This window comes from Pterocles gutturalis, unplaced genomic scaffold, assembly GCF_000699245.1.
Source record: "Pterocles gutturalis isolate BGI_N339 unplaced genomic scaffold, ASM69924v1 scaffold13375, whole genome shotgun sequence".
Classification (NCBI taxonomy): Eukaryota; Metazoa; Chordata; class Aves; order Pterocliformes; family Pteroclidae; genus Pterocles; species Pterocles gutturalis.
Genome location: NW_010140970.1, coordinates 1 through 13,852, shown reverse-complemented (window position 1 = coordinate 13,852; position 13,852 = coordinate 1). Strand labels below are relative to the sequence as shown.

Below are 13,852 nucleotides of genomic sequence, written 5' to 3'. Positions count from 1 at the left end.
GTTCCACTGTTGGTCTGCCTATACTATTGTACAGCAGGTGGGTGAAAGTGGAATATGTGGCAAGTGTTTCCTGGCATGCAGGGACACTGAGAAAGAGGATTGACAACCATAATGCTCTTAAAGGAGTGCTGCAGTTACAAGGGCTACCATGAATGTATCGAGAGGATTGTACAGGAGTTAGAGGGATGCAGAGACTTTATTTTATACAGACTTCTAATGGAAACACTGCCAAATATTGTGTCCCATTTTGATGTTCATTGTTGGAAAAAAAACATTAATGAAAGTTTTGGAAAGTGTTCAGAAAAAAGTTGTGAGAAATTTTTTTGAGGCTTAGAATAAGAAATCAAAGTACCCATTTAAATTTTAGCCAAAATGTAATTTGACCCTGCTCTATATACTAAAAATACACAGTGAAAGTGTTTTGGATAATAGATAAAAGGCATCTAATAAAATAGGTTACAGTAAAATCCAGTGTATTGAAGCTAAAGCTCAACAAATTCAGACTAGGATTAAACCACTGCTTTTGAACAAAGAGCACTAACTTTTGGAATAACTACTTGTAGTCCAGTAGAGATACTTTATCACAAGAAATCTTTAAAGCCAAATTTATGCATGTTTTTCAAAGATATTCCCAAGCTCAAAACAGAAGTTCCATAATGCATGGTGCAGAAAGGTTCTTTGATCTGCACTATGCAGGAGGTCGGTCTAGATGATCGCAGCATTCAATTCTGTCTTTAATCTATTGAGGTGCATTATGAGAAGCTTAACATGTATCTACATGTTTCCATCTAATTAACAGAATGTAACAGAGTGCATTTATAGAAAGACAATTCAACTATTTTTAGATACTACTGTACCTTTAATTTATTAGCTTTTGTTAAAAGCATGTAACAATCTAGAGGATATAAAGTATAATTTACAAAAATATAAATCTTGGTTATTTTATTTTTAGTATTTCAACATATTACTATATAGTATGTGTTACTCAACGAATATATTTAAGAACCTGAAATTATCCAGCAAACTGAAAGTGTGGGATATTACATATGTCGTTTGTAGAACAAATTATATATTAGGGAAGGGTAACCAGAAATGGCAATATTAACATACTGTTTATATGAAAGCTTATGCAGTGCACTATACTTGCATCCTGAAGAAAATATAATTTTAAGCCATTTATTACAGCATTTTTCAGTATAAATATGCAGATTAAGAGTATGAGTGGTTGAGGCAAAAAGTTTTGATTTGTGTACAAAAGTGATATTCTAAAACAGGCCTGCCTTTGCAAGCTTACTTCCCCTCTTCTTGCTTAACTGAAGAGATAAAATAGAAAAATAACGTATAAAAGTGTGTTTTAGTCCTTTGGTTATGGAAAACTTTACACTTAAATTTCTCACTAAATGCCAGGTGTCTTGGCTAGATGGGTTAGGAAAATGTTTGTAAAAGGATTGAATTCCTGGAAGATGAATATGAAAGACAAATGATGACAGTAAGACATATCCTTCCAGGTGAGCATGTGTATTGTTTTAGTCTCTCTGCACACTTTCTGTAGAGGAGTTGTAGGCTTGCATTCATTCATCAACACAAGTAGATTCATTTCCCATTCACAGCTTTCCCAGTGTAGTCAGGCAGGATACGTAGATCTTGTTAAAGATGTGTTTGTATGAACTTATCGGCAGGCGCAAGTTTCAACGGACATATTGGGATATACCTTTAAAACAACGTTTTTGTTCTCATCTAAGAACAGGACACTGAGCGAGCTCATTTTATCAGGAACGCAGCAGGGTTCTGGGATGCCGGGAATGATTCCCACTGCTTTTACAATGCTCTGGATTGTAGCGTGATTTGATGGCCGAACAATCTGGAACACAGAAGGAAATAGTTATTGCTTCATTTATGAGCAGTCACTTTCCCAGATGGACTTGGAAAATTACAACAGTTATCGTTTTTTGTTACTCAAAAAAGTGAATATATGTGATTGAGTCGCAGGGCCATGCAGCATAGTCAGTCCCTCACACTTCCAACTTTCCTGTGCAGGGTGTTATCCAACAGATATTTTGTGTTCCTTATGCCGCCTTCAAAAATACCAGAGGAGGGCGCTGGTGGCACAGACAGGACTCAGTAGCCTGAAGAAAGAATGTCCCTGACTGCACCAACTAGATGTTGGAGACAGACAGGCAGGAGAAAAGGACTAACGTGGGGCACACTTCTCAGTCATCTTTTGTTTTCTTAACCTCTTGCCTGAATTGGAAAATTGGCTACTGTAATTATTTCCAAAATAACTATCCTTATGTTCCAGTAGTATTTCTCCTCATGTACGCTAACCTGGAATTAGTTACTTTTTCCTGGAGTGGTTACTCTTTTAAAAGAGCAGAGTGCTCCAAAAGTAGTGTCCACAGGAAGGAGGTACTCTGGAATATAGTCAAACAACCTGACAGAGCCTTTCTGATCTTAACCCCATGTCAAGCAGGTACTTCATACCTGTAGTCTTTGTCTGCTTCCCTCTGCCTTCCTCACTAGGCTTTTTTTCCCCCCTGAACTAGCCTCAAAGTGGGAGAAGAAAACAAAAGTCTGGGAGGGCAGAAATGTGAAGTGAGGTTTCACAGCAGCTTCACATCTATATACTGTTCAGGGTACTAAGTCACATTCTTACTTCTCCTATTGAGTTTTGGATGCAGTAAACAACACAAGGAGAAGTATTTGAGAAGAGGAGGTAGACATTAGGCATAACAGCACTGAGAATAAGAAAAGGAGTAAGGTATGTGGATTGTATGCTGTTTAGTAGTTAAATGTATTTTTTTTTAAGCCTTTATTCACAAGCTACTCTTCACCCTTGCAGTCTGAGAAACTGTGTGGTACTAAACAGTTTTCACCACTTCTGTTGCTTGGGGTACAAACAGTTAGGCACAGATTTGCTGGTGACAGAGTGACAGCCTTTCCTTGTCATTGCTTCAGCATAGCATGGCATGTACATCCTCCAGTTACATGAGGCAATAGTATGGCATGCAACCCACCACTGAGGCTGAAGCTTCAGTGACTCCTGTTCAGTTGTCATGCTTGAATACTTTCTCAGCAAGTACAGTACAGTAACAGTACAGTACAGTAGTAAAATTATGTTAGTCATATCAGGCTTTTTGCTACATTTGCGCTAGTTTTCTGGACGGATCTGGTATATGTGACACATGAAATCTTTCATCACTATAGGTACATAGCTGTATATTGGGTGGAAGATTACATCTGTGGGACAAGAAATAGGGACTTTGCATACCTCCACATGGAAGCAGATACTTCAGGTGAGAAGAATTAATGTCTCCTATATCTTCTCTATTTTTCAAATAATAATAGGGTATATGCAAAGCTTGATTTTGTCATTTCAACATGAAAAGTTATGTAGTCTATGTGTATAACAAAGGAGCTATTTTTTAAGATAATTCAGTTTTGATACATTTACTGTAAGTGTAATATATCAACAAATCAGATCCAAATATTAATTGCTATTAAGGCTTTTGGATATTCCTTTAACTAAAGCAACCTCATTTGAGCTATTATGGAGAAGCTGTGAAATCCATCCTTGATCCTTTTGGTCTTGAAGACAGCATCCCTATAGCCAAGTCCCAACAAGTGACCAATCCTGGAAAGTGCCTTTCTGTAATTAACGTATGTTGGCATAATTATTGACAGCTTGCTCTTTTGTGCCACCTTTTATCTTTAGATTTCAAAGCTGTCCACAAAGAAGCTGGAGTGAATTAGTCTCACAGCTGCTATGTGAAGTAGAAATAAGCTTCTACCTGCATTGGCCATGTCAGCAAATCTGGACAGCAAGAGAAAGAAGTAATTTTGTCTATTTAAGCAACAACAGAGTTTAGAAATTCAATGAACTAGAGCTTCTAGAATGAAGTTTTAACTTTAACATTTATGAAAAACCTCCTAAAGTGTTCCTAGCACCTTTATTATCTCATATTGTTATTTGAAACAGTCACAGATTGTAATGTGCTACTGAAACAGAATTTGTTGACCCCATGCAGTAGATAGCCGTCATTGCCCTCATTCCAGTTACTGATTTACAGGATTCCTGGGTATGAACATGCAACTAGGATCTCCAGCTGTGCAGTCTCTAATATCTGCAAGGAACAGGTAGGTGTGAGAAAAGTCTAGCATGAGCAGCTGTTTACCAAGACAACAGTACTAATTAGGTTTCTAATGCCTTCAAGTGTATACACAGTGCACAAAAATGCTTATAGAGAAAATACTTATTAGGGACTATTACTCAGTACAGAATCTGTCTGCCTGAGCCCTACATCCACAGAAGAGCCATGCAGCACACCCATCCCACATCAAGCCAGGCTCTGAATTTTCCAGCCCTTCTGGAAACTTGGCAAAAGTCTTCAGTAATCTTGGGCTAGGCTTCACATTAGCCTTTGTACTAATGTGCTGAAGTAGAAAGCTTGAAATAATGAGTTGAATGACCAGTAGTGATGGCACTAAGGAAGTGCTAATGTTTTAAATGCTGGCTACTAAGTTATATACAGCAGGCCAGGTTCTGCTCTTACTTAACTTCCAGGACAATCCTAGCTTAGGAACGTTTTGGGCCTCTGGAGATAGAGGGATGGTGATGTAGCCGGAAAGCAATTAACAGCAGATTTGAAATATTTTAGACCTTCCCCTTCTGCCTGCCTTGTCACTTTTAAAGTCTGTTTTATCATTAATTAGCCCCTCAGAAAACACCCTCCCTGTCTTAATAAGCAATATTTCTTAGTTTCAGGAAAGTTTTGTTTTCAGGTTTGAATTCAGCTCTCAAAATGAAACTCATGAACTGAGACGCTTACAAGGAATTCAAAAGAATTCTAATTACTGTAGACCAGGGGAAGGGTATGTGTTCCCACCTACTTCTGACACACATAGCACTAGCATTTATTTGGCAAATGCAGCAGTGCAGCTAGCCATTGTTAATGATATAAGTTAGTCTTGCCCCTCCGAGTTCAGGGAAGAGGAACTTCAGCAGTAAGGTAGGTGAATTTGCTAGACAAAATTTGCACCACAGCTATTTTGTATCTGGATTAAGAGTTGCAGTTATTAAAGTAGATGTGCAGAGTGATGTACTGATACTTTAAAAAAAAATCATACAACATGATGATTGTCTACATACCAGGTATACAAGTATAATTGTGTCCCCATAGTTCTAAAATGGTACCTTGGAAATAAGTTATCTTCTGTCCATCACAGGTTGACTGTGTAAACAAAGACTTCATGAATAGCCTTGATTTAGCCTTAGACTTAAGAATGCCAAGATCATGTGCGTGCTTTCTTGACCTAGGGTATATATGAACGAACAAAACCTATTTCTCCCTCCATAATATTTAGCAATTCTTATATTCTGACCTGAGCTTCATTCATATTGATGTTCTAGTTATCTCTGTTCATTTGGAAACAGTCATTTTAAAAAGTTACAGCTGTAAATTTGCTTCCATCCCCCCTCTTTTCCCCGTAAAAATACAAAGCTAGCAAAAAACAGACTTCTTCCAAATCAAACCCAATCAAGGAGTGTTAAACCAAAAATCCTCACGTCTGTGTATCTATGATTTAGTTTTAAATTTCTCTGGCTTTTTGTTTAATTATTTGTTTTTTTGGCACCAAGATGATAGTGCAGCCATGTTAATCTATCTAGAAAACAAATATCAAAATGAGAATTAAAGCAAGTGGTTTTGATTTACAAGGGATCCTTATTATATAGCAGGTAATATTTCTAGATAAGACATTAAATAATTCATCAATATAAGCTTATTTAACAATTACAGCTAGAAACAGATCCACTCTTATGAGTGTGTTTGAGTTTGCTTTTGTGTTTTGCTCACAAGAAGCCAGGTGTGTTAAAGTGTGTTGAAAGGTATCTTCTCTTCTGTTTTTTTCTCTCTTTGGTATGTGTCAGTGGTGCACTAGACTGTGGATCTATGGCAGAGGACCCATATTCCCAGGCTGTGTTTTATTTTGCATAAATTAAACGGTGATTGTGTTGCATGATTTCTTTATACTACAACAAAAAAGTGAAGTTCTATGTGAGCCTGTGCAAGCTTAATTTTTACCAGACCATAAATCAGTTTATGTATATATGCTTCAGCATTAGCCAGCTACACAAGAACGTGTGGTCAGATTTGTACACCCTACTCTGGTGTCTCAATTTCCACTGTTACTGGACTTAAACTAGCCTGCATATCTACTATTCCTGAAGTCATACTACTTACTTCAACACAAACATACATCAATCTCCCTGTATGTAAAGTAGGGCAGATTCCTGTCTTAGAGCTTTGAAAATCTCTGCTGTAAAACACTATCCATTATTTATGTGCTGAGTGACCACATGCAAAAATAGCAGTAGAATAAATAATCAGGCCATTTGTAGGTAGAATTGCAAAATAATCACAGTTTCTAAACATGCAGGTTATACAGTGCTTCAAATCCTGCCCTTCCCCATTACTTGAAAGTCCTATAAAATGCCGATAATTCTTGTGCTGCATAGAATTGCCAAAATTTCTACCTCTTGCCCCAGAGCAAGTGAATGGGAGTGGGCCAAATTGAAATTCCATTGGAGCAGGAGTTCATGTTTGCCTCTCTATTAGCAAATTTCACACTGCTTCTATGAAGGAATTCACTGTGGTAGCTTTAGGGTGTTACAGACAGCTATTTGTCATTTTTGTCCACATAAAGTAAATAACCTTTTTTGTTCCAGAAGGATTATCTTAATTTTAAGAATTTAGTAAATTTAAAAACCACCAGAGAATTTGGAGATGCAAATATCACCTTAACCAGCATTCTTATTTTCAAAGTGACAAGCCGTTTCTTAAAATTAAAAATATCTCTGTGTCACTACTCTGCATTTTTATCCTAAAGTATTACCAGTGGAACTCAAAAATATTCTGATACTGTGCTTTGTTTTATTATTAGCATATAATAGTTTGTACTTCTGCTACCACAACAGAGTAGTTTGATGATTTAATGTGTGTAACCATATTTTAATAAGCTGCATAAGTCTTTATGTCATGGTTTGAAGATATATGATGAGAAATTCTAAGATAAACTGGAGACATTTTTCTTCGGATTACATTTAAAGATAGCTTGGAATCTTTCTGCACTCTGATGAGTAAGTTGATGGAAATGGTATTGCTAAAATTTAGGTTGGACAAGGCAACAGATTGCAGCAAAAAACCAATAAAAATTTAAAGGGAAATCTAACTACTAAAGTTGTTGGATAGGCAAAACAGTAGATCTACTGTTTGCAAGCTAATGGCAACAAAAAGGCATACTACCTTGGGCATTGGAAATTCACATGCCCCTGCACAGTAGTAGGCATCAAATGATTTGGGAGATATGATCCATTCATTCCAGCCAATATCTGCAAAGTCAACTTTCATGTATCTTCTTGAACAAATCCTTGGCTCATTCCATTGTTTTCGCCTTGCTTTATTCATTGTTTTCTCATCGAAATTTAGCACTTGAGATTTTGTAAGTGCTTCTGTATTTTCTTGCCCTTTTCTCCTTCGGTCTTTGCGTGAGGCTTTTGGTTTCAAGGACTTGTAGGCATTCTCCCATATGTCATGTTTGTTGTATTTATTGTTGTTATAATCTACTTCTGGCAACTCATTGTTCTGAATAGAGCTAGAGAGGTACGTATCCCTCCTCACTCGGGTATCCGTAGAAGCATTAGGGGACAGGTTTGGGTCCCCATCACTGGAAGGGAATGGGTCATAACGCTGTAGGGTGACTGCCACACTGTTAGGTTCAGAGATTGCAAGGTCATTGGCATAAACTAGTATATAAGGTAAATGACTGGCAACCTGTTCAGGGAAGCCCTGGTGTTTCTCCCCAGAATCGAGCTCAGCGCAGAGAATGAGCTCTCCAGCCCGTTTTGATTCTTTTATGATGTGTGAAATGTCCTTTGCATGCCAAGCCCCTCGCCTTTGAAGAGACACAGTGATGTTCCCTTTCACTAGCCCATAGGCAGAATTCTGGTGAATGCTTTGGAAAATGAGGTTGAGCCGCAGGATCGGAGGCAGGTGAAGGAGGCGGCAGGATGAGTTCTTGGACCGCTTGCAGAACACTTCCCGGTGCCGAGGGCGTTTGTCAGCATAGAAGTGGAAAGTGGCAGCAAGGATCATCTCTGAATCCTGCATGGATGTCAGATTGAAGCAGTACAAGGGCTTCTGGGCCAAAAATTCTGCAAGAGAGCAAGGATAGAAAACATGGATAAATATCAGAGATGAAAAATGATAGTCAAACCCTTATTCCTATATAAGTGTATTAACAAATTTTATCACTTACCCACTGAGTTTAAATCACTCAGTATAGTGAGCTTGTCACTTCAGCTTAAACTTATGGTGAATAAGAGGAGGAAAAAACCCTAACAATATTTCGTAGTGATGTTACAATAATGTCGTGACACATTGGGCATCTTTTGTATACGTGAGGGATAAATCTCTTCCCAGAGATTTTCAGTTTCAGACAGCCTTTCATTCCAGGCAGGCAAGAAAATAAATCCTTGCTTATATTTAATTTATTACAAAGTCAGGCTCAGAGAAGCTATCCCATTTGCCCATGGCAGAGCTCAGAACAGTACCTTACTCAGTATACTAGCTGAAAACCAGGTTTACGGTTAATATTCAAGATGGTCTATTCTAAAGCTGATTGCAAAGATTCCTGAAAGATCTCAGAGTGCTAACTCTGTGGGCAACAGTATTTGAAGTTCATAATCTGCAAAGAGTGCACAAGAGACATTTCACAAGGGGGCTGGAAGTAAGCAGTGCAACACATTTTGGGGGCTCTTACTCTTTGGAGCAATCCTCCTTTCCAGTATATATCATGTAGGAACTTTGTTTAAAGCATTATGAAACCTACTTGGTTTCTAAGACTTGTGTTTTGATCTGCATGAAGTTAGCAACAGCTACTGTTGAATAGGAACTGACTTAAAATTCAAACTCCATTTGATACAGCTTCCTTTAGATAGCTGAACATTTTGTGTTCAGGTTACATCTCTACCCTCCTCTCAAGGAAGATGAGCAATTTTACACTAATAACTGTTTATACCGTGTTTATTTAGACAGTAGAAACTCCTCTTTTTTGTGTTAAAATATATCCCAGAATCAAAAGACCATGCATTCACATTCTATCATTGTGAAAAGTTGTTTGTTTTTTGGTTTTTGTTTTTTTCCTCCTACCTGAAAAGTATACATGAAAGTGGTGGCAGAACCAAGATGTGATTCCTGTTCTCCCAACCTCAGGCTGGTACTTAGAACACATCAAGGACTACAGAGGGTAAATCTGCACCTTTAGTTAACCCAAGTGGACAAACTCTCTGGCAGCCCTTCTTGACATACCTAGAAATTCTCTTGCATGCAGCAGGGAGAAAAAAAAAAACAAAATCAAACAAAAAACAATAAAACCCAACAGCCAGCCTTCCCAGAAACACTTAGGTTTCTTTTTCAATACGCTGTGGATGATGAGCCACAGAAATTTTGGCAACAGAAAGGTAGTACTGTTAACTGCCACCTGTCAGAATATTCTTCTTTTTAAGCACAGTTTCATTTGAAAAGTGGAAATGAATAGTACAACATCTCACTAAATTGGTGCTTGCTATGTTCCCATTCATGCTGGGTAGAACCATCATTTGGACTAAACCACAGCAGTTTAGGATGTTCATTAGTTCCAGGCCCACATATACAGTTTGAAAGGACAAATGTTCAAAAGTACGCAGCTTCCATCTACACCATCTGTATTTTCTTCCTGATGTAGTGAAGTGGAACAGCCTGTACTGGTGCCCACATAGTGGTTTCATAGGTGGCAGAGAGGCTAACAGAAGCACTATTCTGTGATGAGAATCTATTTGTTTCTTTCAGTTCAGGACAGGAATCCTATCAGTAAACTTTTGATCAACACTAGTCTTATGCACAGGTGCTCATACTATGAAAAAAACCTTAAGAGTTTAGATTCTATTCAAATCTTTGAAGCCTAGAAATTTCACAAACCTCCCAGTCTATTTTTCAGACCAAGGAAGAGAATAATTTTAGTACTTCCTTTAGAACACCAGGCTGCTATTAATGTTTGTTCATTTCAGAAGACATACTTTTAAAAAAAAGAAGTCTATTCACTGCCTCTCCCCAGGTGTGCTGTGTACAGTTGAAATTTTTAATATTTTCTTTAGTAGTGGGAATTATCCTAGCACCGTCAGTTCTATAGATATGACTATGAAGCATTTGCATTGCTGGGATAAAGGTGTTTCAAACACCAGAGTCCCAGGGTTTCACATGGGAAAGTAACTTATAATGAGAGAAAGGAAATTTTAATTAATCTAAATTAATTCTGCATTCTAGAGTGAATCAAACCCTTCCAAAATATCAAAATTCTTTGTAGAAGAGAACAAAAATCTGTGAATCTGCAGCTACTGAAAAGCCAGAAGCCTGGAAGTACAGGCTTTTTAGGAATTGAGGAGACCAGTGTTTTGGATGGAGCATAGTCATATTTGTCATATTGCATCATATTGCTCAGGCTTTTACCAACCTGTCAAGCAAGCATTGTTACATTTTCTAGGTCTACTCTGAGTTGAACTGTAGTAGCTGTATACATTAAAACTGTTAATATTTTACTGATTGTATCGACCTCTGATCACTGTAGACAACTTCAAGTTAGGAATACAGGCAAGATGTGTGGAAGATACAAGAAGTTGGTAGAGCAAAAAAACAAAGGCAAGTGGCCAAGGAAAGAAAATATTAGCCTTTAGGAGATAATCCACACAGGAGAATGTTGCATTGTAGTAAGTGAAGATTAGCAAAACAGATTTACATGGCATTTCTGATAACACATTTGTGAGAAATAAATATGCAGAGAACCTAATTTAAAATATTTTAGCTATGAAATTATGTTAAAGCAAGGCTCTAGAGGCCAGAATTACAGTTCCCTCTGTAATCTTGATTTGGTTTTCTTGCACATATGCATTATGATATAGTCTTATCTAAATAGTTGCTATTTTCTACTATTCACCAAGGCCTTTGCCTCATTTAGCGCAGAGGATGGATGGTGTTCAGGGAATGACCCTGAGCTGCAAGAGCCAATTTATGGGGAAGTTTCACGGCTTAGGCAGCAGATTGCTGCTATGAAGACTAATTTCCCCCAGTCTCAGCAACCTAGGTGAAGTTCGGCAATGCCCTAATATTTCACATTTGGTCACAAACCACTTATGACTTGACTGTGTAAATAACTTCAGTCAGTTGGTGCTGTTTTCTAAAGCTACAGAGTTCCCTGAAAACTGGAAAGCACATAAAGAAATAAGAACTTGAGAAATTAACTCACAGACTCTCTTTCAGCTCCTTATCAGAGAAATAATGAACTCTTGTGAACATACATAGAGGTGAGCTTAGAGGAGGTGATCAGATGTTTGTGAAGCACTCTTCCTGAAGTGTTAAGTACTGCTAGAGAAATATGAAGAAGTTATATTTGGAACATGTGCAAATAGCTCATTCAGATACATGTAGCACAAACGCCTCACATTGAATATGGAGAAATATTACATATTCAATAACCCAGTCAACACCATCTGTACCCTCTAAAGGATATGTAGGATGGCAATACGATTGTGTTGTTGAGGAGTCCTCAATAATGCATGTAACAAAGGAACAAACTAAGCGTGGACTGGCATTTTGCACCTCTGGAGCCCTCTTCTTCACTACGATAACTAACAGGGATACTCAAGTGTTCCCTAACAAACAGCTTTAAGCTGCAGTATAGGAACAGAAGGTTTCTGGAAAGTTACATGTTTTAGAAAAAAAAAAAAAAAAAGAAGTCCATTGCTTTGGATAATGAAAAGAAAATTTTTGATGTAGTCTTTGCTTATCTCAATAGGATCAGAATTATCGCCTGTATTTTATAGAGAATGGACATTGCATGTCTTATTAGAAGACCATGCCAATTTATTTTTTCAGAACAAAACACTTGAATTTCTTGGAGGAGATAAAGAAGAACATACTGCCAGATAAGGTTGTTCTCCCCTCCTTCGTTCTATGGTTCATTTCGGACTGTTTATCACTAGGCTGATGAATTACAAAGAAATACAATTGACTGTCATAACAAAGGAACATTGCAGAAGAGCTTCTTCTTTCATGCCATGTTACTGGGGAGAGATGGGATCCAACAGAGAAGGTACACAGGTGGGACACAGGAGATAGGAGTTTTGGACATAGGTGTGCTTTATTTCCATTGCATGGAAAAACAATTTAACTTCCAAGCATTTCTGCCTCAGTTTCATGATCTGACAGATAGGCAAAATAATATTGATTTGTAATCATTCAGTACAATTGATCTGTGGGTAGAAAAGTGGTGCTATTTCACTGTTTAAACCAGAATTTAAACCACTTAGATGTGAGTAACTTGTTCAGCAGACTAATTGAAAAATGAAGAAAGATAATACAGTGCAATTCTTGCATTCTTTCCAAATCACTCGTGTGGTCCAGGCCCTTACTTGGGTAGCAGCCAGCATCAGCTCCTCAGTTCACAGAAAAATAAGAGTGATTGCAGGAGGTCATGGAGTAACCATCCACAGAGAAAGTTCCTTCCTAACCCAAATTAGTTAGCCAATAATCTAGAGCATGACAATGTATTTCTCTCCTAGATGTCTGTGATTGCTTTACATCCTAACTTCTAGATTTCTAGACATTTTCATTAGCCACTTACCCTTCCATGGGATCTCCTATTCCTTGGATATGATTACTTTTTAGTATTACATTTGACCTGGGATAGAAATTAAGTTGGGGTGCACTAGAGATTATTGTGCAATATTATGGTAACCATTCCCTGAAAGATTGTACGCTGTGATGTATTCTGTACATGAGACTTTAGATATAGGGGAAATAGATTGAAACTCACAAAAGCAAATTTTGAATTAATCTATCAGATAAGCCTATAAAAATTAATATTTTTGTGAATGTAAAAGAAAATATATTCTAGAAACTGGTCTAATTCTTATTTTAAGAGCTAAGATCCTAGTTAAAGTCTAAGAGTTAACCAAAGGAGGAAGACATTTTCCAGAAAAGATATTTTGGGTTCCCTTGGCAAAGGATACCAAATTTAAAGAGTATTAACTGCACAAACCTGCTCTTTCTTATTTTGAAGTAAGACTGCAATAATGAAGGTGTAGTTTTGCACAGCTTTTCCACGCCCGTAATCAAGCCAAGTAGAACTAGGGAGAGGGAGGTCAGGCATCCGTCTTCTCAGGTTTAGACAGTGCAAGGAATTTATGATCCCGCGGTCGTATTAGGCGGTCCCGCAGGCGGCACTCTTCCGAACAGAAACTTGTGAGCCTGCTAGAAGAGCCGGAGGAGAGGACCTGCGGCTGGAGCACTGGCTACTAGTTATGTGCTCCAAGTATCCCTGAAAAGATCTTTCGATGTGCACTGGCAGCAGCCCTTCTTTTGCCAATAGTTTGCTTCCACAGTAACGGAGGCTTTCTGAAGGGAGCACCTTGTTGCGGATCCTCTCGGGGGAGGGAAGGGAGCCGGGAGAGGTGGGGAGGCTTCGTCAGAGCGGAGGCGAAGCACCGCGTCCGTGTAGTTAGTTGGCAGGGTCCCCCCGGTATTCACCCGGCGTGACACCCCCCGCAGTCTATGGCAACCTCGGTGGAAACCCGTCACTTTAAAGCGAAAGAGGAGCGAGGGGGCTCCGGCGGTGCCCCCCGCGCCCGGCTCGTCTTACCTGGCCTGGCTTTGAAGCTGCGGACCGTGTTGCCGTCGCCGGGCCGGCTCCCCTCCCGGTTGTACTTCTCGTAGAGCTTAAGCATGTGGACAGCTACCATGTCCTGAGCGATGCTGCCCAGTGC

The 13,852-nt window shown here is 38.6% G+C and overlaps 1 protein-coding gene across 1 annotated transcript; it reads right to left on the bottom strand.

Annotated features, from left to right (window-relative positions):
- Window positions 1-838: 838 nt before the first annotated feature.
- GDF10 (growth differentiation factor 10) lies at window positions 839-13,849 on the bottom strand (the record flags this gene model as incomplete). The annotated part of the gene is made up of 3 exons (XM_010083870.1): window positions 839-1,861; window positions 7,302-8,209; window positions 13,729-13,849. Coding segments are annotated over 3 exons (1,221 nt in total), but the record flags the coding sequence as incomplete, so codon positions are not given.
- Window positions 13,850-13,852: the final 3 nt, after the last annotated feature.